Source organism: Phoxinus phoxinus (genome assembly GCF_949152265.1).
Source record: "Phoxinus phoxinus genome assembly, chromosome: 15".
NCBI lineage: Eukaryota > Metazoa > Chordata > Actinopteri > Cypriniformes > Leuciscidae > Phoxinus > Phoxinus phoxinus.
This window is the reverse complement of record NC_136890.1, coordinates 30286230-30309434: the sequence shown is the minus strand read 5'-3', so window position 1 is coordinate 30309434 and position 23205 is coordinate 30286230. Positions and strand designations below refer to the sequence as shown.

Genomic DNA, 23205 nt, shown 5'->3' with positions numbered 1-23205 from the left:
GACATGAAATGAAAATTGCAATACTTCTGTATTGTGACATGTCAAGTCACCTTCATTTATATAGCGCTTTTAACAACATAGATTGTATCAAAGCAGCTTTACAGTGATAATAGGAAATTAAAGTAACAGCGATTGTTTTAGCTTTACAGCAGCTCTAGATTAAAGTTATTGTCCAGCTAAAGTTAGATTTGATTGATTCACTTCCGTCGCAACGATCATTAGTTATTAACTTAGGGGCCGGTAACACGAAACTGCTTCTCAAACAAGAAAAAGAGCAGAACCTGATTTTGTCTTTCGGGAATTGGTAGGATCATTGAATCATCATTGATGTGCTCTGATAAATAATTTACTGCAATATTACATTAAAAATAAGAATTGTCCATTTTGATTTTGTGGTGACTTTAAATCATGTGGCTAGTTGTGGAAAGTTGTGCTACTTTTATAAGCAATCAGACTTCATGTGCCTTTTATTTTTTTGCAGGTGTTCCTGCATGCAAATGGTACCGGTACCAAATATGACACCGTGGAGGTGGATGCAGAGAGTCCCATTAACGCTGACCTGCTGTTGGACTCCACCAAACAGAACGTCTACGTATTGACTGAAAGAAAGGTATGAGAGACAAACGGCTTCTTTCAACTGCCAGCAACTGAAACAAACAGCATCTGTTACATGCACGCTCTCAAAGGAGAGATTACACGTTTACAATGACAAACATCATTTGAATGACAGATTTTTTTTTTCTCGAGATGAAAGTCTGGTTTTGTTTCTTGCATTGTCGAGTAATTGCCAGTGGAATCGTCTTGGCAGCCAATCAGAATTGGAGATTCTTTTTTACTACGTTCTCTCATGCAAAAGTTGCGTTCTCTTGCATTTGATCAGTTTGCAATGCAAGAACGGTACTCAGGGCCTCTGATTTGTGTGTGTGTGTGTGTTTCAGGTTACAAAGCTGCATGTAGCTCAGTGTGAGAAGCATTTAGACTGCCACTCCTGTCTGTCTAATCGAGATCCCTACTGCGGCTGGTGTTCGCTCGAGGGCAGGTACTTGAGCTCACCTGATTACTGTTACACATCACTGCCTGCTCTTTCAATACTCCCTTCCCATCAGGCCGCACCTCTCGTTTTACATAAACAGCACATTTAATCATATGACGATCATTTCCATAGATCATTTTTGATATTCATAATTTCTTCAACGACTTCTGCTTCCACAGAACAGCAGTTGTGTTACCGGTTCAACAATTTTGGGCTCTTTATGCAACCCTTTTTGTTTGGGGATTATTCTAGGGATCATTATCAGACTAAGATTTAATACTACACTACTACCATTCAAAAGTTTGAGGTCAGTAAGAAGGATGTTTTTTGGAAGAAATAAATAGTGGAATATAAAAATCTATTTTAAATAAATGCTGTTCTTTTGAACATTCTATTCATCAAAGAATCCTGAGGAAAAGTATCACGGTTTCCACAAATATTAAGCAACACAACTGCTTTTAACATTTATAATAAAAAAAAATTCTTGAGCAGCAAATTAGAATGATATCTGAAGGATCATGTGACACTCATACTGCAATGAGAACCAAAGTGCCTAAAACAATTGCAAAGCAGCTGATAGTAGTCTATGCAACTTGTGTGCTATATTCCAAGTCTTTTGAAACTATATGCAAACTTTTTGTGAGGTAATCATCCTCTGCTCTCCAATCTCATGCATCTTATCGTGAATCAGGCAAGGTTTCAGGCAATATCGTCTTAAAATTCAGTCTGTTCTCACACAAAGCTATCATATTTCTTTAGAAGGAATTTTTTTATTATTTACATGATACTGTAAATCACAATCCATAAGAAACAGAAGATCAGATATTGTGACCAAATAATGGTGTTAGAACTACATGAGGGGTGCGGGGTCGCGGGTCATTTTTGTGTTTTATTTTCTCAATCTAATCTCTTGAGGGACTCTTCAGTGTATTCAATTTAGCTGTAACTCTCAACAGACCCTTATCTCATTGTGTGTGTGTGTTTGTGTGTGTATTAGATGCACGCGGAAGATGGATTGCGCACGGCATGCTCAGCTGCACCACTGGATCTGGAGTTACGGTCATGAGCGCCAGTGTGTGTCTATAGAGAGTCTGCAACCCTCCATCCAAAGCAGAGAAGAACAGACACGGGTACATTCCCAGATCACCTCCCACTCTTCGCTGTCTCATTTTAGTCTGTGTGGTCTTCATTGTAGCCTATTTTAGCCAAGAAACGCCCACTTAGACAGGAATTGACTCCCTGACCGACATGTAACACTGTGGCTAACCAGGCATGACTTGATAGCAGAAAGCAATTAAAGCTGTCTCTTCCATTTTTATCAGTTTTTTTATTCTGAAGAAAGCTGCAATATACAAAATACACTTGGGTTTATGGTGAAATCTCAAGTCCTGCTTCTCATAACAATATTTTAAATCTCATAACAGTGTTTTAAATATATTGTGCCTCATTAGAGCATTTTTGCTTTTGTTGTGGATAGTGTTGTTCTTACTGAATATTTGTCACATCCTGATATATATATATATATATTCTGCTATAGTACTTATTTCAGCTAGGATTATCAGTAATATATATATATTACCAGTAATATATTCTACTTATATTCATCTCTAGGATGATCTGTAAATCAGTAATGACTTTTATTATGTTACAAATTATTTATGTTATAAATAAACACTGTTCTTATGAACTTTCTATTCATCAAAGAATCCAGAAAAAAAATTAATGGTTTTCACAAAAATATTAAGCAGCACAACTGTTTTCAACATTGAAAATAGTTAGAAATGTTTCTTGAGCAGCAAATCAGCGTATTAGAATGATATCTGAAGGATCGTGTGACTAATTACATCTATCTACGAATAGCAAGTAACAAATCATATTCATAACTGTGATGTAAACTAAAATCATTTAATTAAAAAAAAAACTGGACTCTTACTTCAGTAGTAAATGCTTCAATACAAGACAGAAAGCTGCGCTCGAGGTCTTCAATTGCACAATAACATTCTTGCAAGGGGTCAGCAACAGTTCTGACTGGTTGCTTATGCAGGACTCTCAGACGATTACATAGCCTGAAAACTTTGGTCTCAACAAGCGAAGCACAAAAACCCCACCAGCATCCAAACAAAAGTATTGACAATATCTCCTATTAGTATTCTTAAGAGCAAGCATGGCCTTGCACACTCTTAAAATGGGCATTAGATATCTGATCTATTTTTTTCTTCTGTGCTTTCAAGGTCTCTTTCACAGTTCTACAGTTGCCAGTCTTGTCAAAGGATGAGTCTCTATCTTGCGCTTTTGGGAGTTTGGCTGCTCAGCCTGCGGTTGTCATGGAGAACAGAATCACATGTCAATCACCAGCACCGGAGCAGCTCCCCCCGAGTCCACCAGGCAACGGTGAGCCACACTGACGCGATCGCATTGCCAAGACGGGTTTATCCCAGCAACCAACTGTTGAGCTGAGGGAATGAAACCCAAACCATTTCTTTTCAAGAGAGTGTGCTTTGGTTACATCCACAAAACAATTTTTTTTTTATTCTTGGAAATCTGAAACTAGCTAAGATTTAATCACATTCAGAGATAACTAGCTTCTTAGAAAATGTTTGCTTGCATGTTGTAAATATGCAACGATTTTCAGAAATGTAAAGATGCTCCTGTTGACTTTACTGACGTTGAATCTGGGTTACAGGGATTATTTTGACGTAGGGTTTTAGCTTATCTTTTGTGAACTAGAAAATGTCAATCTGCCAGGACTCTGTACTAAAGCTTTTAGGCAAACAGTTCTGAGATCCTGACAATGCATTGTGGGCCTCTCTAGAGTATACAGTAGATCAACAGTATTTACTGTACAGGGATGGTTAAATCCATGTTAAATATTAAATATCACTTACTCGCATTTCAAGCTGCAAATTCTAGGTTTAAAAAAAGGAACTTTGAACTATTACTGGTTATTATGTAATTTGCTTTGCTGATATTTTACATGAATCTGTTTATTTGTAGATCACGTATCTGTTCGAATGGCACTGAAGTTTGGAGACGTGATCATCTCGCACACAAATATCACCTTTTATGACTGTAAAGCAGTCGGACGGCTCAACGCTACTTCACCGTAAGGACATGTGCACACACATTTCATATTCTGACCCACTTGTAAATAAACCCACACATGCATAACACACCGTGAAAGAATTTAAATACATGTATCATTAAAAACAGCATTTTCTTTTTAAGTAGTTGGATGAACTATGTAGACATGCTTGTACACAACACTCCACTTTTACAGAAACTAACCTGCAAAAATGTTCAGAAATCTTTTGACATCACACTCACAAGCTCATTGAAATGTTTATATATCAACACCTTTTTAATATTAAGTGACTTGATATTACCTATTAAATGAGATTGAGTGATGAAAGCCAATTATAAAGGTCTTTAAGCTGAACTAGCAAAAACTGCCTGTTTATGTGAATCTCAAACAACCTGTAATAAAAAAAATACTAATTGTGTTTTGCTTTTAAAAAAATGAAGCTAACTTCAAATTACTTTTTCTTTGCAATTAAGCAAATAAATTTCCATGACTATAATGCAAAAAAAAGAAGTAATTCTCATTATTTAAAAAATGACTTAAAATGTTAAGTACTTTTACATCATTAAAATATTTGTCATGCTGCCTTTCATTTTTATGCTAATTTAAATGAAAAGCATTTGTATTCGAGTCATTTGTTGTCATGATTTTTTTATGCAAAATGTTGTTGTTTTTTTGAGGGGGGGGGGGGGGGGGGGTGTTTTCATGACTTCATGGGCTTAATTCTAAATGGGTCTTGGCAAGAGAGTGTGGAAAATTAGTGAAAATGTAAAATACGACTGTTTAGTGCAGGAAACTTTGACTTGCATTATAAATGTACCAGAAGTGAATATGACTATTATATGACCACACATACTGGCTGTCCTCTGATGGCACATTCATCGTATCACATGTGATCTGCTGCAGGTGCATGGCGTGTGTTAGCAGTATGTGGCCGTGTCACTGGTGTGTGAAGGATGAGCGCTGCACTCATGATAAGAACTGCCCCCCTCAGCACGTCATCTATAACAGCAGAGTAAGTGTTCGCCCTCCCCCAGGGTTTACCATTTCATAACCACTTACAGACAGTCCAGGGGGTCACGACCTGTCACAATATGTGTAGTAATCTTTTTAGTCAAAGGTCAAAATAAATGATTATTGTTATTATTATGCGTGGAGGTCATCTACTGATACAGGAATATATCCAAAACATTTCTAAAGAGTACCATGGTTTTGTGGGACATGCTGTCATATTTTTTTGTAAATACCTTGAAGTACAGTGTCTATCCCATCCATCCCACATAAACCCTGGTAAAACCATGGTATTCCTTTGACTTGGATTAACATGTAAATACAATTGTACATAAATATGATCATCATTCTGTATCATAATATATATCAAAGTACTATGGTATTACCATAGATACATTTACTATTTTGTAAGGGACTACATTAATTTTTGTTACTGTAAAGTTGTGTATCAGTCACCACATCCCACACAATAACTGTATAAAGGTCATCAATTATGAAATGAGTTCAATTCATAGAAGCAGCTCTGCAGAAAACAGTGAGGTCATAATCCAGCTCAGTTCTCATCTAATAGTGTCAGTGCAGTCAAATAAAAAATATTGCTGAATGTTGTTGTTGTTATATTATTATTACTTTTTTTTAAAACTGTGGTACCTTAAATACCATGTGCCTCTTCTGTTTTGTGATCTTCCAAAAACAATTTTTATCTTTGGCGGCTAATTTGCAAGATTATTGTTTTCAAAATGATCATGTTTGTCTAAAACGTTGTGGCAGAAATCATGCAGTCATGTCTAAATGTCCGTCCAGTCAAATTGCACCTTCCGCTGATCATTTGCATTAAACTGAAATCTAACCAACCCTCATGTCACTTTCAAAGTAGTAGGTGCAGGTCTCCTTTGCCCTCAGTGAAACGCTTATTTTGTGTGTGTGTGTGTGTGTGTGTGTGTGTGTGTGTGTGAACAGGAGCAGTCAACGCCCCGCGGGCCCGACTCTTGCCCCTGCGTCTGGGCCCTGCAGAGCTCCCCTCTGGTTCCTGTTGGCTTTGACACCGTGCTCTCTCTACAGGGCAAAAACCTGGACATTTTTGAGGTGATGCTCATCTGCCATTTATCATTTCACCCCATCCATTCTGCCTGAGCCAATATGTTGGCCTTGACGTTTCATGGCTGTGCATTTTAAAAGGCCATTATTCCCGGGTGTTCAGGAGGGTCTGGGTGAACTCATTTATGATAATGCTTCTGGAATGAGGAAGGGGGGTTTAGAGACGGCTCGTGATTAGCGTTTGATTGTGTGACATACCGTGTGATATTCTGAACAGGATGAGGAAGATTACGTGTGTGTGCTGGTCATTGAAGGCCAGGAGCTGAGTTTGCGGGCCATGTTGGACCGCAGCAAAGAGACGGGGACGCATGTGTTCAAGTGCGCCGCTCATCAGGTGATATTAATAGCGCCCATTTATTCAACAAAGCATCGGATCACACCACAGCCGCTGCAGTTAATATAGACTTGTGTGTGACGTCTGCACTGATAATAGCTGTAATTTATGACACCAGCCAGAAAAACACAGCAATTTAAACATGGATTTGTTTATGGTGCCACACACAATTTGTCTGCCTGCACCTGGCTGATTATACATTGATTTTGTGTGTCTGTGTGTAGTTTGGGTACTCAGGAAAGCAGTTTGAATATTCCGCTCCTGTATACCTGCAACGGGGGACGCAGCGTATAGATTCAGCACCACATCTCCGCTGTGAGTACCATGATCATTTCTGCATGTTTCATTCACTGAACATCCTCCAAAATGATCACATTAACAATGTACTTACTGATTTGCATAACTTAAATTAGGGCTGTAAACGATTAATCGCATCCAAAATAAAAGTTTTTGTTTACATAATGTGTGTGTATTGTGTATAATTATTTTGTATATATAAATACACACACATGCATGTATATATTTTAGAAATATTTGCATTTATATACTGCATATATATTTTTATATAATTTATACTATATATAAATAAATAAAAATTCTTAAATATATACATGCATGTGTGTGTATTTATATATACAAAATAATTATACACAATACACACACATTATGTAAACACAAACTTTTATTTTGGATGCGATTAATCGCGATTAATCGTTTACAGCCATAACTTAAATGCATACAAATTATAGACAGAAATTGTAAAAAAAATTGTACATAGTGGTATGTATGTATGCATGTGTGTATATATGTGTGTGTGTGTGTGTATGTATATATATATATATATATATATATATACACATGTATATGTATATATGTATGCATGTGTGTATATATGTGTGTGTGTGTGTATGTATATATATATATATACAAATGTATATGTATATATGTATGCATGTGTGTATATATGTGTGTGTGTGTGTATGTATATATATATATATACACATATATATATATATATATATATATATATATATATATATACACACACATGTATATGTATATATATATATATATATATATTATATACATATATGAATTACTCTTTTATATATACATATATTAATAATATATAAAATGATTATTAATATGTTGTATACATATGTATGTATAAATAAATTTGTCTAAATGATTGTCATTAATGATCTAAACTGTTTTTGGGGATGGATCATCTGTGTACATGCTAGAAGAATCTGTCCTTTGATAAGACTCCACTATGTTTAAATAGGACAAGAACAACAATTGAGTCATTGATGCAGCTAGTAAGAGTTTTGTATCTGTTGATTGTGAGCTCACAGTGATAGTGTGTGTGACTGTGTTAACAGTGCAGCTGTACGACTGCTCAGTGGGACAGTCCGACTGCAGCCAGTGCCGTGCGGTTGCGGCCAATTATGGATGTGTGTGGTGTGCCGATGAAACTCCCGGCTGTGTGTATAACCAATCCTGCACCAGTGGAACCATGGACACCTGTCCTCCCCCTCTAATTACTGAGGTACACGCATGTATGGTCCAAAATTAAACTATGTGGGTGAACTGAGAAATGTTTTATCATCAACCATGGTTTTGCTATTTCCTTAAAGATGTATCTTGTTGCCAGTTCATTTATATGTATTCATTGCAGCAAACACCACAGCTAATTTAGTAATTTGCATAATCATAAACCTGTCAGTCTCAGCTTTCGCAAATCATGGGTTTGATTTGTAGGAAATGCATGAATTGTTAAAAAATACCTTTGGATAAAAACATCTCCTGAATGCATAAATGTCAATGTGAAGGCAAAAGCTGTCACCATAGTCACTGATCTTTTCATAAGTGCAAAGTTTGTGTTGAATGATCTAAAGATCTAGTCTGAGCATTCAGTAGCTCATACATATACATACATACATACATACATACATACATACATGCATACATACGGTATATAATATATAGATTATATTTTTTATATTTACATTTTATATATTATGTTTATTTATTAAATATTGTGCTTGTTATTGTTGGTTAATTTTAAGATTTTGGGGTTTAATGTAATATTTGTCTGCCAAAAAGTCGGAGTGTTCCTTTAAGGTTTTATGGAATATTGTGAAGCAGTTTGATATGACAACATTTGTTGGATTTGTGCTGGTCAGATTCAAAGCATTCAAACTGAGCATTCAAACATAAACCACTGAGATTATTCAATAAACCCTGCTCATTTTTATCATCACTTTGTCTCCCTGATTTCTACTCTTCTTTCCTTTCCTCTGTCGACATCTCAGGCTTTAGTTAATACAGAATACAAAATACAGTGTTAACTGGTTTTCAGACAAAACGGATATCTTCTGACGAGATCTGGTTAAAAGACTGGATCTAATATTCCTGGTGTAGAGAATCAAAGCAAATTTTGGCTCACATAGAAAGATTAAAACACTGCAAGGATCAAACAATTGTTGTTGCACTGCCAGTCCAACCTATTATTATTTCACCAGTTCCTAAATAATTATCATTGTACTGATTTTTTGCAAACCAATTATTAGTCACATGTGACCCTTGGTGGGAGTTAATTTTGGTCTCCTAAATACATTTATAAAGGACACTCTGTGTGTTTTTTACTTTCAAATAGAATTTAGAAAAAGGTCAATTAAAGGTGCAGTAAGCAGTTTGTGAGAAACGCTGTTGAAAGTGGATCAGCCTGAGCACCACAAAACAAAAGTAGCCAATCAATGCTCATGATGGGGGAGGAGAGAGAGTGAGCACGAGGAAGATTTGAACTGAAGAAAGACATGTAGAAAGAGAAATGGCTGAGAGACATGTTGCAGAAATGATCTATTTAGTGGTGAGACTACAAAGAAAACCAAATCCATTTGTCTTTGAAGTACTTTATTCTTGCAAGAAGGCCATTCACATACAGACATCAGAGTTTTCTGCTGCGAAGGGCAACCCCGCCTTTTTATAAATCACTTACACATCACTCTGTTGTTTTTTCCTGTTACGTTAATTCAGAAAGAAGATCTATACCATATAAGGATATTTTATTGTCTTATTCTCTTGACCCGGAAAAAGAGAAACTGTTTCTAAGAAATGGACTCAAGTAGACATGTAACACCTTTTGTTGCAAAGACATTTGGACAAAGAACACAGTAATTTTCCACTTAACTATTGTCTGTTGTCATGCAAGCACGTACATTACATGAAGTAAAATTAATTGCCATAACCGACATTACAAAAGAGAAAAGGTCAGAGGAATATCACTGGAAAAAGAAGGGTTATGATCAGGCAAGAGCTTTAGGTTAATATTAGAAAAGCTTCCCAGCGCTGGAGAGAGGTTAGACAGCGGGCACAGAGGTTGCTATGTTTCTGCTCCATATGTGAATAACATTGGTTATGTTGTTGTTGTAATGTTTGCTGTAGTAACAGGACAGTTTTGAGTGTCATTGTTTGTCTGGAGTTGCTGTGCTGCTGGTGACTAACAACCGACTCTTGCTTGTATATACTCTTGTGTATGTTCTTCCCTGTCATTCGTTCGTCATCTTCGCTTTATTTTTTGCGATGCATTTAGAAGACATCCACTCTTGCATTGTGTGTTCGTGGATTTTGGGGGCAGAGCAATGAAGCGAGGGGTGTATATGTTTGGCTCGATTTCAAATATCAACAGTGTTTCACAGAAATCACTTACTGCACCTTTAAATGTTAAAGAGGTAATTTTGTCAAACTACTCTCTGCAATTATTGACTTTATATCTATATACAGGTGGAGCCACTGACCGGTCCACTGGAGGGCGGCATACTGCTGACGATCCAGGGATCGAACCTAGGCCAGAACTTCCAGGACGTCCAGGCAGGAGTGACGGTGGCAGGGGTCAGCTGTAGACCTCTGCCTGAGGCCTATCGCATTTCCACCAGGTACAACGCCTCTTTAGTGCATCAAATAAAATGATAAATTGCTGTCAAAATTCATATGTGCATAATTTTTATTTTTTTCCCCAGCATTGTGTGTGAGCTTCAGGCCAGTGCAAATGTCACAGCCGGACCGGTCATCATCACCGTCAGAGGTTTAGAGAAAGGAGAGTCCCAGCAGACGTTCTCATATCAGAACCCACAGCTGAGCATGATTGTGCCCAAAAAAGGGCCCTCGGCTGGGGGCACGACACTATCGGTGCACGGGTCGCAGCTCCTGACGGGACAAAGAACAGAACAAAAGAGTGACCAAATCACTGGCCTGCAGGCGTTCCTGGGCTCACAGCCTTGTCGCATGTGAGTGCCAACATCTTTCATCTGTTTTCTAAAAGTATGCTGCAAGTTGCATTTATCTAAGGGTGTGTTCACACTTGGCATGTTTGATTCGATTAAAATGAGCTCTGGTGCGATTGCTCTGTTAGTGCGGTTCATTTGAATTAGTGTGAACACAGCTATCCGAACCCTGGTGCGCACCAAACAAGCGGACCGTGAACGCTGAAGAGATGAGTCTCGATCCACTTCCAAACAAACTCTGGTGCGGGTCGACTGAAATATGAACGCAACATGGACCAAAGACATGTAAACGAACCAAAAACAGGACATGGTGTGACAAGATGTGACCCTAAAAAGGACAGAATGCTCAAGCATATTTGTTTTTAGAAAGAACATAATGTTGAAGCATCACAGTTTGGTACATGCATCAGAACCGCGTCTCCTCGCAGCAGATCTTCATTCGTTTGACTCCTTTACACATTTTATAAGCTCTTCTTGAGTTCTCAGCTGGTCAAAATACCATCAAATGTAGGCTATGCACATACAGCGAGCGCATTAAGCCCAGAACACAGCATAGTTTTGGATGTTCTGTAAGTTCCGTCACATAATATACATAATAAAAGCCAACCAATCAGGTTGTGAACATATCCCTACCTCTTAAGGTTCAGTATCTTTAGGTTTGATGTTAAAATGCCAATGTGAACGCTAAGCGGGCCAGGACTAAATGTATTTATTTTTGGTCCGGACCAAACGAACCAAGTGAACCGAACTACAAGTATGAACACATCCTAAGTATTATCTCTGTTTTTTCCCCCCATAAGCGATGAAGTGAGTGACACGAGGCTGATTTGTCGCACCAGTCACTCAAACCAAACTGGAAAAGTGCCACTCAAAGTTGTGTTTGGAAAAGCAGAGAGGATTTTGGATAGTGTCCTTTTCAGCTATATGGACGACCCAGTGATTATTGAAGCAACACCTACTGAGAGTTTCTACGGGTGCGTGCGCTCAAGTCCTACTATTATGCATCCTTCATCTGCATCATGAGACTGTATTCCTCTAACGTTTTTCATTTGAATTTAGGGGTGGACGTGTTATATACGTGACCGGCCAAAACCTAAATGTCGTTCAGCACCCGAAGATGTCAGTCTCTTATGAGCCTAGAGAGAGTTTTGAAGCCAGAAGACGTCGATACGCCCATGTTTCTGCCAGGAGTCTCTTGGTTCTGGTAAAACAGTCATGAAACTCATTTCACACATTGCTTCAACCAATTTTACATATCAAACGCAGAATTTGTTTTCAAAATGAATGCAAACAGGACTTACACATTTGATTCATTCTCAGAGGTTCAAATATTTATTCAGAGCTGGTTTAATCATTTACTTGACTAAATCTGAACACTTTAACTCTCTAAGCCCGTGAGAGAAAATGTTCTCAGTCAGAAGTGCAGTAGTGCATATGTTTCTTTCTGTCTTCAGAGTCAGAATTTGTGCACCAACGTTACCTCGGAGCAAATGATCTGCAAGAGCCCAGAGGTGCCACCGAAATCCAGGATTGTGCGAGTGTGGTTCGAGATGGACAATGTGCACATCGACTTTCACACCATCAAGAACAAGCCGTTCACGTACCACCCAAACCCAGACTTATTCCAGCTCAACAGTGAATCCCAAGGAACAGCCATCCGCTTCAAACCTGGAGGAGTCCTGGCAGTAGAGGTGCATGCATTTCTCTCTCATTTAGGGTCTATTTTAGTAAAAAAAAATAATAATACTAGAGTTTTATTTTTATAGTGTCTTTTTTCATTTTTATTTATTTTTAGTAATTTTGTTGTGTTTTTTGTCATTTTCAAATATCACTATTTAGGATTAATTAATTTTTTATTTGTTTATTCACTTCCAATTTGTAATTAGAGTGCTTCAACTTATTTCAGTTCATTTCAAAAGGAAACATTTCAAATTTTTGTTCACTTTAAATTGCCCCAATTATGCTTTTTTCAGATATTTCTTTCATGTCTTGTGTAATGTAGCTGTTAGTGAATGTAAAAAGTCTGCAATTTTTTTATTATTGTTTCCCATTAGAAAGAACCAATTCTGAACAGTAATTCCAATCTTACTTCATGCACAAACCTTCGTAGGTTTGCAACAAATTTGCATAATGCCAGCCTGTGGTTTTAATTGGCTGCCCGTGAACAATGTCTACTTTGACCCTCAAACACTGTAGTTGTATCTGAGACTGGAAGAGTTTGGTTTGTGTTGTCAACATGTCAAGAAGATGCTGTTTTCTGGGCTGCGGAAGCAAATCCACTTTGCATGCACTTCAAAAGGGTGAAGACTCGGGAAACACCGATGCCATCGTTACTGTTCATATCACAGTGTATACAAGTGCTATGGAAGCCTCTAGAGCTGAAACTCAGATATGATATTAGTCATTTAGTTTCTGACGCGTGCTGTAAGCGGTCGACCAATCACAACACACTTGGCCAGCTGACCAATCAGAGCAGAGTAGGATGGCGGTAAGGAGTTTATAGACTAGTTCTTTGATCAAACCGTGTGTATATTATGAGAAAAATTTGTTTTTTGGTCCTTGGATGGATATAAACCTATTATAAGAGACCTCCAAAACAAAATTAGGAACCTTTAAAATAGCATAATTGGGGCAATAGCATAAATAGTTTTATTTCAATTAACAAAAATAATAGTAATTTTTGGTTTTATTTAACTATAATAACCCTGTTGTTTTGCACTAAACAGTTGTAATTTAGTTGAAGTGACTGAGGACGTGTGTTTTGTCTCTGAAGGGAAAGGGACTGACACTGGCCATGAGCAGAGAGGAAGTTCTGGCCCGGCTGGGGAAGGAAGAATGTGACGTCAAGACTCTGGATAACACGCACCTGTACTGTGAACCACCCGAGGAACAGCCTCTCGCCCTGGACGACGATGACTTACCCAAGCTTACGGTCAGTCTGAATCCAGTGACTTCTTTAGTTGTTTCAGTGCACATGTTTTTTGTTTTTTTATGTGATCAAAAGGTTATTTTTATTCTGGTGCAATCGCCAAATACAGTTTCCGTCAGACAAACATTGTGTTGGTGTAACATGACAAGTTTTGAGCATCACAGTTTTTATATCCGCACAGAAAGTGAAATGCTGCATGAAGTGATAAAATCACAGCCAATTAGAACATGTGTGATGTTTAACAGGCACTTTTTAGCAGTCTTGTTTTTTTTATAGTGTTTTTTGTAGTGTTTTTCGATTGTAACGAATTGGTTTATTTTGGATATTCAATTGTGCATGTTAGTATCATCTATTATTAGATTACCATTGCTGTTTATTTAAAAGTTAAACTTTAAAAACATCAAAAGTAACACTGTTAAATGCAAATTTTTGCACATATGAAAATTAATTTTATACTCATTTTAATGTAAATTATTTGAATGCATTGTCATTCAAATCAAATTCACTTTTAAAAATGTATTTTAGTTTTTTAATGTATAAATTATCTATTAATAAATAGATACATATTATTTATTTAGACAAAAGAGTATAAATAAATAGTATAAAATGTAATATAATTATTGGCCATATAAAAATATATAAATTCTTATTGGCTTATCAGCCAGAATTTTGACTTTGTGCTTCCCTAACTCTTTCTACTGTATGAAGCGTTGTGGAAAAACATATTGAAATCATGACTTTAAAATTTATTAGGTTGAAAGCACATTGGCTTGTGCCTGGTTTATGTTATTGTCTCTGCTGTGAAAATGAGGTTTTTACTACCGACTGTGGCCTGGAACCCGTCTGTTTAAATAGATGTCATTTATTGCTTCACGCTGTGTCTTATCACACCTGTTTAGGATTGTGTCTTTATTTTGCCATCACATGCTAACATCTATGTGTGTGTGTGTGTGTCTCTCACTCAGGTGTTAATGGGAAACTTGGCGTTTGACTTGGGTCGGGTGCAGTATGACAACGACTTACACTCACCGGTGCCTCTGGCGGCTCAGATCGGCCTGGCAGCGGGGGCCGCGGTGGTAGTTCTCATCGTGCTGGTCATCATTCTCATGTACAGGTACAGTGAATTCAGATGGCAGACCCGTCACCCTTCTGAGCTTGTCGTCATGGCGATGAGCCGTGAACTCAAATCCAGCACTCAGGAAGAATTCTAATGGTATCCATTTGTTAGCGGTCGTGCTCTAACCCTGTGTTTGCTCTCGCTCTGTTTGTAAAGGCGGAAGAGTAAACAGGCTCTGAGAGACTATAAAAAGGTTCTGGTGCAGCTGGAGACTCTGGAGATAAATGTTGGAGACCAGTGCAGGAAAGAGTTCACTGGTATGGCAGGACTTTTTCATCCATACAGTTTGCCCTTACTATAATTTACAATGGAAGCCATTAGTCATAAACTAAATGTACCAGTGTGGCTGATTAAACTGCAAATATTTTGAAATTATGATTTATGATGCTTGGATGGTCTTGCTTCTCTCTTGTTGGTTAAAAAAAAATCTTCTAAGAAACTTTTCAGTGGCTATTTGACATTTTCTATACATTATTCAGTGTACATGTTTATCTATCTATCTATCTATCTATCTATCTATCTATCTATCTGTCTGTCTGTCTGTCTGTCTATCTGTCTGTCTATCTGTCTGTCTATCTGTCTGTCTGTCTGTCTGTCTGTCTGTCTGTCTGTCTGTCTATCTGTCTGTCTATCTATCTGTCTATCTGTTTATCTGTGTGAAGATAATTATTTAAAATAAGTAATCTTCACACAGGGCTCTTATAAAAAGCTTTCATAATATTTAATTATTATAGTAACAGTTATAGTAGTAACTATAATACTGTGGTGTTTGGAAAGACAATGTGGTTACCATGGTTTGTAACTGTTTATTGAAATATGATAAATTAAAAATGCTATTGTTATCAATGTTTTTAAACAAACTGTTTCCTGCCCTCCAGATCTGATGACGGAGATGATGGATCTGAGCAGTGACGTTGGTGGTCCTGGTATCCCGTTTCTGGATTACCGCACATATGCAGAGCGTGTTTTCTTCCCCGGCCAGAAGGGTGCGCCACTGAGTCAGAATCTGGATTTGCCTGATTTCCGTAGGCAGACGGTGGAGCAGGGCCTGGGTCAGCTCAACAACCTGCTCAACAACAGACTCTTCCTTATACGGGTCAGTGAAGTGCCTTGTTTCTGCTGTCAGTTCGGCCCTAGCTTCCTGTAGAGGAAAAGAAAGCAGAGTGTAATTACAGTGTTTATGCCGCTGGCGTATTTAGTGCATCAGTGGCTGTTTTTGGAGCCATGATTTCTCCTCGAAGACTAAACAAAGGATGAAAAATAAAGCAAATGTAATATTCATTTTGCATTAATGCAGGTGGATGCCTGTTTAGCATAGAGATTTCTCAGTCTCTATCTTCTCTTCTTGATGCTTTATCTGCGTTTAAACTGCCAAACTGTCAGGCAGCAGTGAAGAAACTTCAGAGCTGAACTTCAGCATTTTAAATATTTATTCGTCTCAGTAGTCTGAGGCTTTGTTGATGTTTACGAGTGCAGTTTTTTGAAAGCTCTTAAAAACCGTTTGATTGAAATTGGTCAAACTAGTATGCTCTTGTGGGACATCTGTGGCACTATTGCTGGTAAACTGTCCTCTGGGTTCCTCTAGTTCATCCATACTCTGGAGGCACAGCAGAGTTTCTCACAGAGGGACAGAGGTTACATTGCGTCGCTTCTCACGATGGCCCTTCATGATAAGCTGGAATACTTCACTGATGTTATGAAGACCCTACTGGGGGATCTAGTTCAGCAGTATGTGGCCAAGAACCCCAAACTCATGCTGCGCAGGTATTTCACATTCACCTTTCATTTATTTGGCATACATTTATTATTGTTATTTAACCCAAAACAACTTTTTATCAGTATAAGAGTTATTTCAATCATATCCCTGACCTTGGCGTTGATATTTACTATCTTTATCTTTGAAGTCCCTATGATCCCATTGTTGTACACTCAAAAATATTAATAGAAATTCCGGGCAATAAATTAATGTATTATTTTATATAATACTTTTTGAAACTTTAACCTTCTGTTTTCCCACAAAGTAGGTGGTAATTCAAAAATGTAATTTGGTTATGCTGTATTGTAGCTTTGTGTATGTTTTCAAGAACATATCAATAATATTCAATAAGTAGACTAATTAGACTACTTGTTTATTAAAATTATCTGCATTTATTCATGTTTATTTTACTCCCAACAGAAATAATGTAACAAGGTTCTAACTCACATAAAATATATACAAAAATTTCAAAAGAATACATCATGTGTTTGTTACAAAAAACAAAAACAAACAATTGGACTGATCCGTCCTGATCTGATTATAGTAAATCTAATCTGAAGTGATATAACACGCGTGTTGTCATGTGTAGGACTGAGACGGTTGTGGAAAAGATGCTGACCAACTGGATGTCCATCTGTCTCTACTCTTTCCTCAAGGTATCAGAGCATGTGATGGCTTCAATTCTATGCATTTGTATTGATTGATAGTGAATAATTTTTATATTTATAGTTTTATAGATTTGTAGTATTATTATTATTTCATTCAAATCTATTTCTTGTGACAAAAAAACATTTAATGTTTTTTTCACAAGATTTTTATAAATATATATTTTTTATTATATATATAATATAATATATATCTATAATATATTATAATTTTTCTTAGATGTCTTTTACTATATTGCTGTTTACAGACGTCTGCTTTGTATCTTAACTGTGGTAAAATCACTGTAAAGGCCCCAATATACTAGCAGCGAAGTTGTTCTTCTTTCTTCGCTCAGGGGTAAGAAAGAAGTTTGAAATCCCTTTGCAGCGATATACTGTTAGCAAACATCCAGACGCAACCCACAATGCTAAAAGCGGAGTTTACATGAATATGTAAATATGTTCTGCGCGCTTTCCTGAACAGAAGAAATGAACCAGAGATTTCCACACCAAAGAAGGCGGAGCCTCAGAGCCACACCCACCCTTATGTAATCGCCACAGACCAATGGTAGTTCGAAGCTGTTTACAAGCCAATTTTTCTGGAAAGTTCGCTTTGGCAGGCTGTTTCAAACTCCCGAAACGAACACAAAATTAACTGATTTTGTTCTAAATGACGTCACACCAGTTTATTCTTTTTCACTTGAAGTATATTGGGGCCTTAATATTAGATTTCTCATGGGTTATGGTTTTAATAAAACATCTCCTCATATTGTGACCGACATAAATACAATTGCTAATGTAAATGTGTGCTTGTGTGTTTGTGCAGGAGGTTGCTGGTGAGCCTCTGTATAAGTTGTACAGGGCTATTAAATACCAGGTAGATAAAGGACCAGTGGATGCAGTGACGGGCAAAGCCAAACGCACTCTCAACGACAGCCACCTCCTCAGAGAGGACATCGACTACTGCTCTGTGGTGCGTCTCTCTAATACTTCCATCTCAATGCTACACAAAACAAATCTCCTAAATGAATAAATGGAATAAGACAAGAGTTTGTGTTTCCCATCTCAGACTCTGACAGTGCTGGTGAAGAGTGGTGTCGAGGTCCAGCCCTGCCCTGTTAAAGTGCTGGACACTGACACCATCACTCAGGTTAAAGATAAAATCCTGGACCAGATCTATAAAGGAGCGCCATTCTCCCAGAGACCAGCCGCAGACTCACTGGACCTTGGTACGGTTTTGGTAGATGCATCTAGACTAGTCACTACTATGTTCGGTTTATTTGTAAAAGCTTCATATTTTTGCATATTGTGTTCCTTCAGAGTGGCGATCTGGCCAGGCAGGTCACCTGACTCTGTCTGATGATGATGTCACAGGCATCGTTCAGGGTCGTTGGAAACGGATTAACACTTTACAGCACTACAAGGTATAGTTCATTCAGATGAATTGACTGGTTGCTGGGCTAATTGGTTAGTGGGATGGTTGACTTGTTTCTTTGTAGGTTGATTGATTGTCTGGTCGGTTGATTCTGAGGGGCTGTTTTACACAACACCGTTTTCATCTAAAAACGTAAAAATTATGCATTTTGGCCGTTCGTTTACACGACAACTGTGTTTTGGGTGCCTGAAAACGCAAACTTTTGAAAACGGGTTTCAAAGTGCAAGTTTTTCAAAACGGTCTCCGTGTAAACAACAAAAACGCGAATGCACATGCGTATTACGTGTTCAGTCTATAGTGTTTCATCGCCATCTATTGGCCTGGCAGCAGAATACAGGGTTTTTAGTCTTTTTCGCGGATCCATGTGAATAGGGATCGTTTTGACAATGGTGTCGTCTGTACGCAGAAAACTCAAAGGAAAAACTTCTCCAATTTAAGCATATCGTTGTCGTTTAAACGTAACCTGAGAGTATGTTGCTTGATATTTTGAGTTGGCCTGTTGATTTTGTAAGTTGACTGGTTAATTTTGTGATTTGGTTGGTTGATTTGTAAGTTGACTGGTTGATTTGTAAGTTGACTGGTTGATTTTGTGAGATTGTTTGATGTTTTGATTTGGATGGCTGATTTTTGAGAGTTGGTTGGTTGATTTTGTGAGTTGGTTGGTTGGTTGGTTGGTTGGTTGGTTGGTTGGTTGGTTGACTTGAATTAGCTCTAAGTCTCTCTCTTTCCTCTTGTTTTCTCAGGTACCTGATGGGGCCACCGTCGCTCTCATCCCTCGTTCCCAGAGTTCTCTTGGAGTAAATCAGGTCTACCAGACTGGAGAGAGTAAGTTGAATACTTTTTTGGTAAACAAAAAATAAACTCATCACTTTATTTTACACTTTATTCACTTCGTTACTGACAATCAGAGATAGGGTGACCACCTGTCCCGCAAAATGCAAAAAAGCTTCCCGAAATTTGAAGCTTTGTCCTGCAAGTCATAAGCAAGTCATAAGCAGTGTCCCGCATTTTAATTTTGTCTGCATTTTATTTAATCGTCCTTTAAATTACAATTCTACAATAAAAAATACAGAAAAAACACACAAAAAAAATCAAAACTCACACAAAAAAAACGCGTCTTTGTTCATATAATAAGGAATGGGAGAAAAAATATACATGGTTAAAACCAGTTACAGGTGACCATAAAAGAGGAGATAAGTGTTGCGAATCCTCTCCTAGACTTTAAAAGATCGTGACAGTGCTTATTTGGAAATGTGCTTTTTAGCGATTGGATTATTATTTTAATTTAATTATTTAGATTGAATAGACCCGTGCTGTTAAAATGAGTTTTATATTAATAGTGATGTTCACAGCGCCGTCATTGACATTTTTATAAAGCCTATTAGCAATTTAAAGCATGTTAACATCACTGCAAAAAGACATCTAATATAAAATCAATATTTATTCACCTAGTATAATAATAGTAAGTTCTCTCCCTCGTGTCCCGCATTGTCCCGCAAAATCAGGTCTGCTGACCTGCAATAGAGCAATAGCCAGGTGGTCACCCTAATCAGAGAGCAAAAATTATATATTTCGTATTTATATCTGGTATGCTCCTTGCGATTGCTGTAGAAACTCCAATGCTGGAGGGAGAGGAGGAGGAAGGCTTCCGGCTGTGGCATCTGGTGAAGCCGAGCGAAGATGCAGAGATCCCCAAACACAGGAAGAGCAGCATGAGAGAGAGAGAGCGGGCAAAAGCCATTCCTGAGATCTACCTTACACGACTGCTTTCAATGAAGGTAAGTGAGATGTTTGTGATTGAGTCATCTTTTAAACAGCATACACAAAAACACTTCAAACGGATCCTGCCGCCGCTTATGTTTATTTAAGATCTGTCTTCTGCTGCTGACTGTCAGTGTGATTGAAAGCTGCTCTGTGTTTATAAATGTGTATCTTCAGGGCACGCTGCAGAAGTTTGTAGATGATGTCTTTGTAGCTATACTGAGTACGAAACGGCCTCCACCCATCGCTGTCAGATTCTTCTTTGACTTCCTGGACGACATGGCAGAGAAACACGGCATCGATGACCCAGAGACCGTTCACATCTGGAAAACGAACAGGTCGGCATAACTGCCTTCATCAATAAAACTAATTAATTAAGGGTTTTGAGCTGCACAGCTCAGGGATTTAGATCAAAATATGTCCACTTCAAATGTCATACACTTGATTGTTAGTTTTTTTAGTCATTCTAGTTATTGAAAAACTGGGAAATTCAGGGAATTTGGAAATGTGGTTTTCAGGTCTAGAAAACTATCGGGAATGTATTTTTTTGTATAATTTTTGTATTTTCTCAAAAAAAATTCTATAAAATAGTTTTTAAATCTTTATCCAGTAATCTTGATTTACTGGTAAAGTGATGGATATTCATTGATCAATAGGAGAGGAAATCCATTTTTCATCCATTTCATAAAGTACAAATGCAAACATTTTTCTTGTTGTGCTAATCTAATACATTTTATTGACTAAATATTACTATTGTAGAATAAAACGTGCTCGCAAGACATATTGATGTCTGATTTCCAACGGAATCGTTCCTTTGAATAGGTTCTTTTCCGTGAAACTGGTTCACAAATTGGTCTAAATGACTCCTAGAACTGGTCTGAATTTGAATCATTTTTAAATCCATTTATTACTAAGATAATGGAAAAGCTCTGGAAATTTGTGAAATCTGAAAATGTCTATAGTGAATATATATATTTTTGTACATATTTCCATTTTGTAATATTAATAGTCACTATCCTTGTGTAAGCAAGCAAATCATACTTTCCCCCCCCAATCAGTTGGTCGAACTGGTTCAGAAATAGTTCTGAATCATTAGTGAATCATTCGTGAATTAGTGAATCATTCTGAATTTGAATTGATTTTTAGAAATCCTTACTCTGTGATTGCAAATGATTGTAAAGGTCTCGGAGAACCCTCATGTTTCTATGTTAGTTATATTAAATGTTAATTTAAACGCACTCTTGTCTTCCCTCCGCCTTACAGTTTGCCTTTGCGTTTCTGGGTCAACATCTTGAAGAATCCTCAGTTTGTCTTTGACGTGCAGGTGACGGATAGCGTGGATGCCGTCCTTTCCGTCATCGCACAGACCTTCATTGATTCCTGCACTACATCCGAGCACAAAGTGGGCCGGGTCAGTACTGCAATTAACCTCTTGACCTCTCTAGCTGTGACCTCATTATGCTAGAGAGTGTGCATGTAGAGCGAGAAGATGAACAAGGGCAGGAAAGAGAAAAAGAAAATAAGCAAAAGCTCAAAGATGCCGTAGCATTGAAAGGAGCTCACTGTGGTGTGTCTTGTCCTCAGGATTCTCCAGTAAATAAGCTGTTGTATGCCAGGGAAATCCCACGATACAAGCAGCTGGTGGAGAGGTGAGAAATCGGCCCTTTTCAAACACTTCTATTAGCACTGAAATGGATACAGGAAGTTGATGATATTTCGTGCTATAAAGCTCCTTCCTCTCCTGCAGGTACTACAGTGATATTCACAACGCCGTGTCTGGCTGTTACCAGGAGATGAATTCAACCCTCACAGAGCTGTCTGGGGTGAGACTGAATTTTATTCTATTCTAAATGAAACTCTGACTGTGTTTTTACATTTGAACAGACAGCAGGGTCCAAAACTATGAAACCACATTGAGAATCTGGGATAAGTTTAAGGGTCAATGATGTGACACTTATTTGTTGTTCTATTCATTTATTAAACATTACTTGAATACACGCTGATCATGTTTTTAATATCTGAATTACAATTAATTTTGATTTATTATTGATTTATTTGATGACATGTGGTGTTTTAAAAAAAAAAACTGGTTTACATTTTTTTCACAATAAATAACTTGATTTTTGTAATAAAAAAAAACACGTCATGTGATGCGACAACTTTTTGATATTTTTTTTGAAAATCTTTTTACAAATTGAATTAATAATTCATGATATTTGTCAAATAAACAGCTTTTCATGTGGTGCAAGATCTTTTTGAATTAATTTTAAAATATTTAATTATTTTTGAATTAATTTATTTGTTGAGGGTCAAAAACTCATGTGCTGTGGTTTTGAATAAATAAAAAATATCCTTTGAATTAATAATTTGTGATATTTGTTAAAAAACACCATGTCATGTGGTTTAAACTTGAATTAATATTTTTTAAATTTGTGCTATTTGTAAAAAAAAAAATGTATGGGGTGCAACAAATTTTAAACATATTTAAAAAATCATACATGTATATGGTAAGAAAAATGACAATTTTTTTTGTTTTGAACTTCCTTCCTTTTAAAAATGTTTTTCTCTTTCTTTATCATAAACACTTAAACTTGCTATTTTAAGTTTCTGATGTCTTCCGTTTTTAGAGCTTTGCGTCCGAGATGAACAGTTTGGTGGCGTTGCATGAGCTGTACAAATATATCAACAAATACTATGATCAGGTCAGTATGGGACTGAGTCA

The 23205-nt window shown here is 37.3% G+C and overlaps 1 protein-coding gene across 4 annotated transcripts in view; it reads left to right on the top strand.

The window, feature by feature from the left end:
* plxnb3 (plexin B3) overlaps positions 1–23205 on the top strand; it is a 73073-nt gene that overhangs the window by 46288 nt on the left and 3580 nt on the right. For all 4 annotated transcript variants that reach the window (XM_079638805.1, XM_079638807.1, XM_079638804.1 and 1 more), the window contains exons 4-34: positions 482–610; positions 939–1039; positions 2031–2163; positions 3265–3424; positions 4028–4136; positions 5019–5127; positions 6084–6209; positions 6439–6555; positions 6780–6870; positions 7938–8104; positions 10342–10493; positions 10578–10844; positions 11642–11815; positions 11901–12045; positions 12296–12532; positions 13615–13773; positions 14736–14884; positions 15044–15144; positions 15766–15983; positions 16473–16651; positions 17233–17299; positions 18114–18260; positions 18357–18516; positions 18608–18711; positions 19466–19547; positions 20334–20500; positions 20661–20821; positions 21747–21894; positions 22068–22132; positions 22231–22306; positions 23111–23185. In XM_079638805.1, coding sequence (XP_079494931.1) covers positions 482–610; positions 939–1039; positions 2031–2163; positions 3265–3424; positions 4028–4136; positions 5019–5127; positions 6084–6209; positions 6439–6555; positions 6780–6870; positions 7938–8104; positions 10342–10493; positions 10578–10844; positions 11642–11815; positions 11901–12045; positions 12296–12532; positions 13615–13773; positions 14736–14884; positions 15044–15144; positions 15766–15983; positions 16473–16651; positions 17233–17299; positions 18114–18260; positions 18357–18516; positions 18608–18711; positions 19466–19547; positions 20334–20500; positions 20661–20821; positions 21747–21894; positions 22068–22132; positions 22231–22306; positions 23111–23185 — 4275 coding nt within the window. The remainder of the gene's footprint in view (positions 1–481; positions 611–938; positions 1040–2030; positions 2164–3264; positions 3425–4027; positions 4137–5018; positions 5128–6083; positions 6210–6438; positions 6556–6779; positions 6871–7937; positions 8105–10341; positions 10494–10577; positions 10845–11641; positions 11816–11900; positions 12046–12295; positions 12533–13614; positions 13774–14735; positions 14885–15043; positions 15145–15765; positions 15984–16472; positions 16652–17232; positions 17300–18113; positions 18261–18356; positions 18517–18607; positions 18712–19465; positions 19548–20333; positions 20501–20660; positions 20822–21746; positions 21895–22067; positions 22133–22230; positions 22307–23110; positions 23186–23205) is intronic.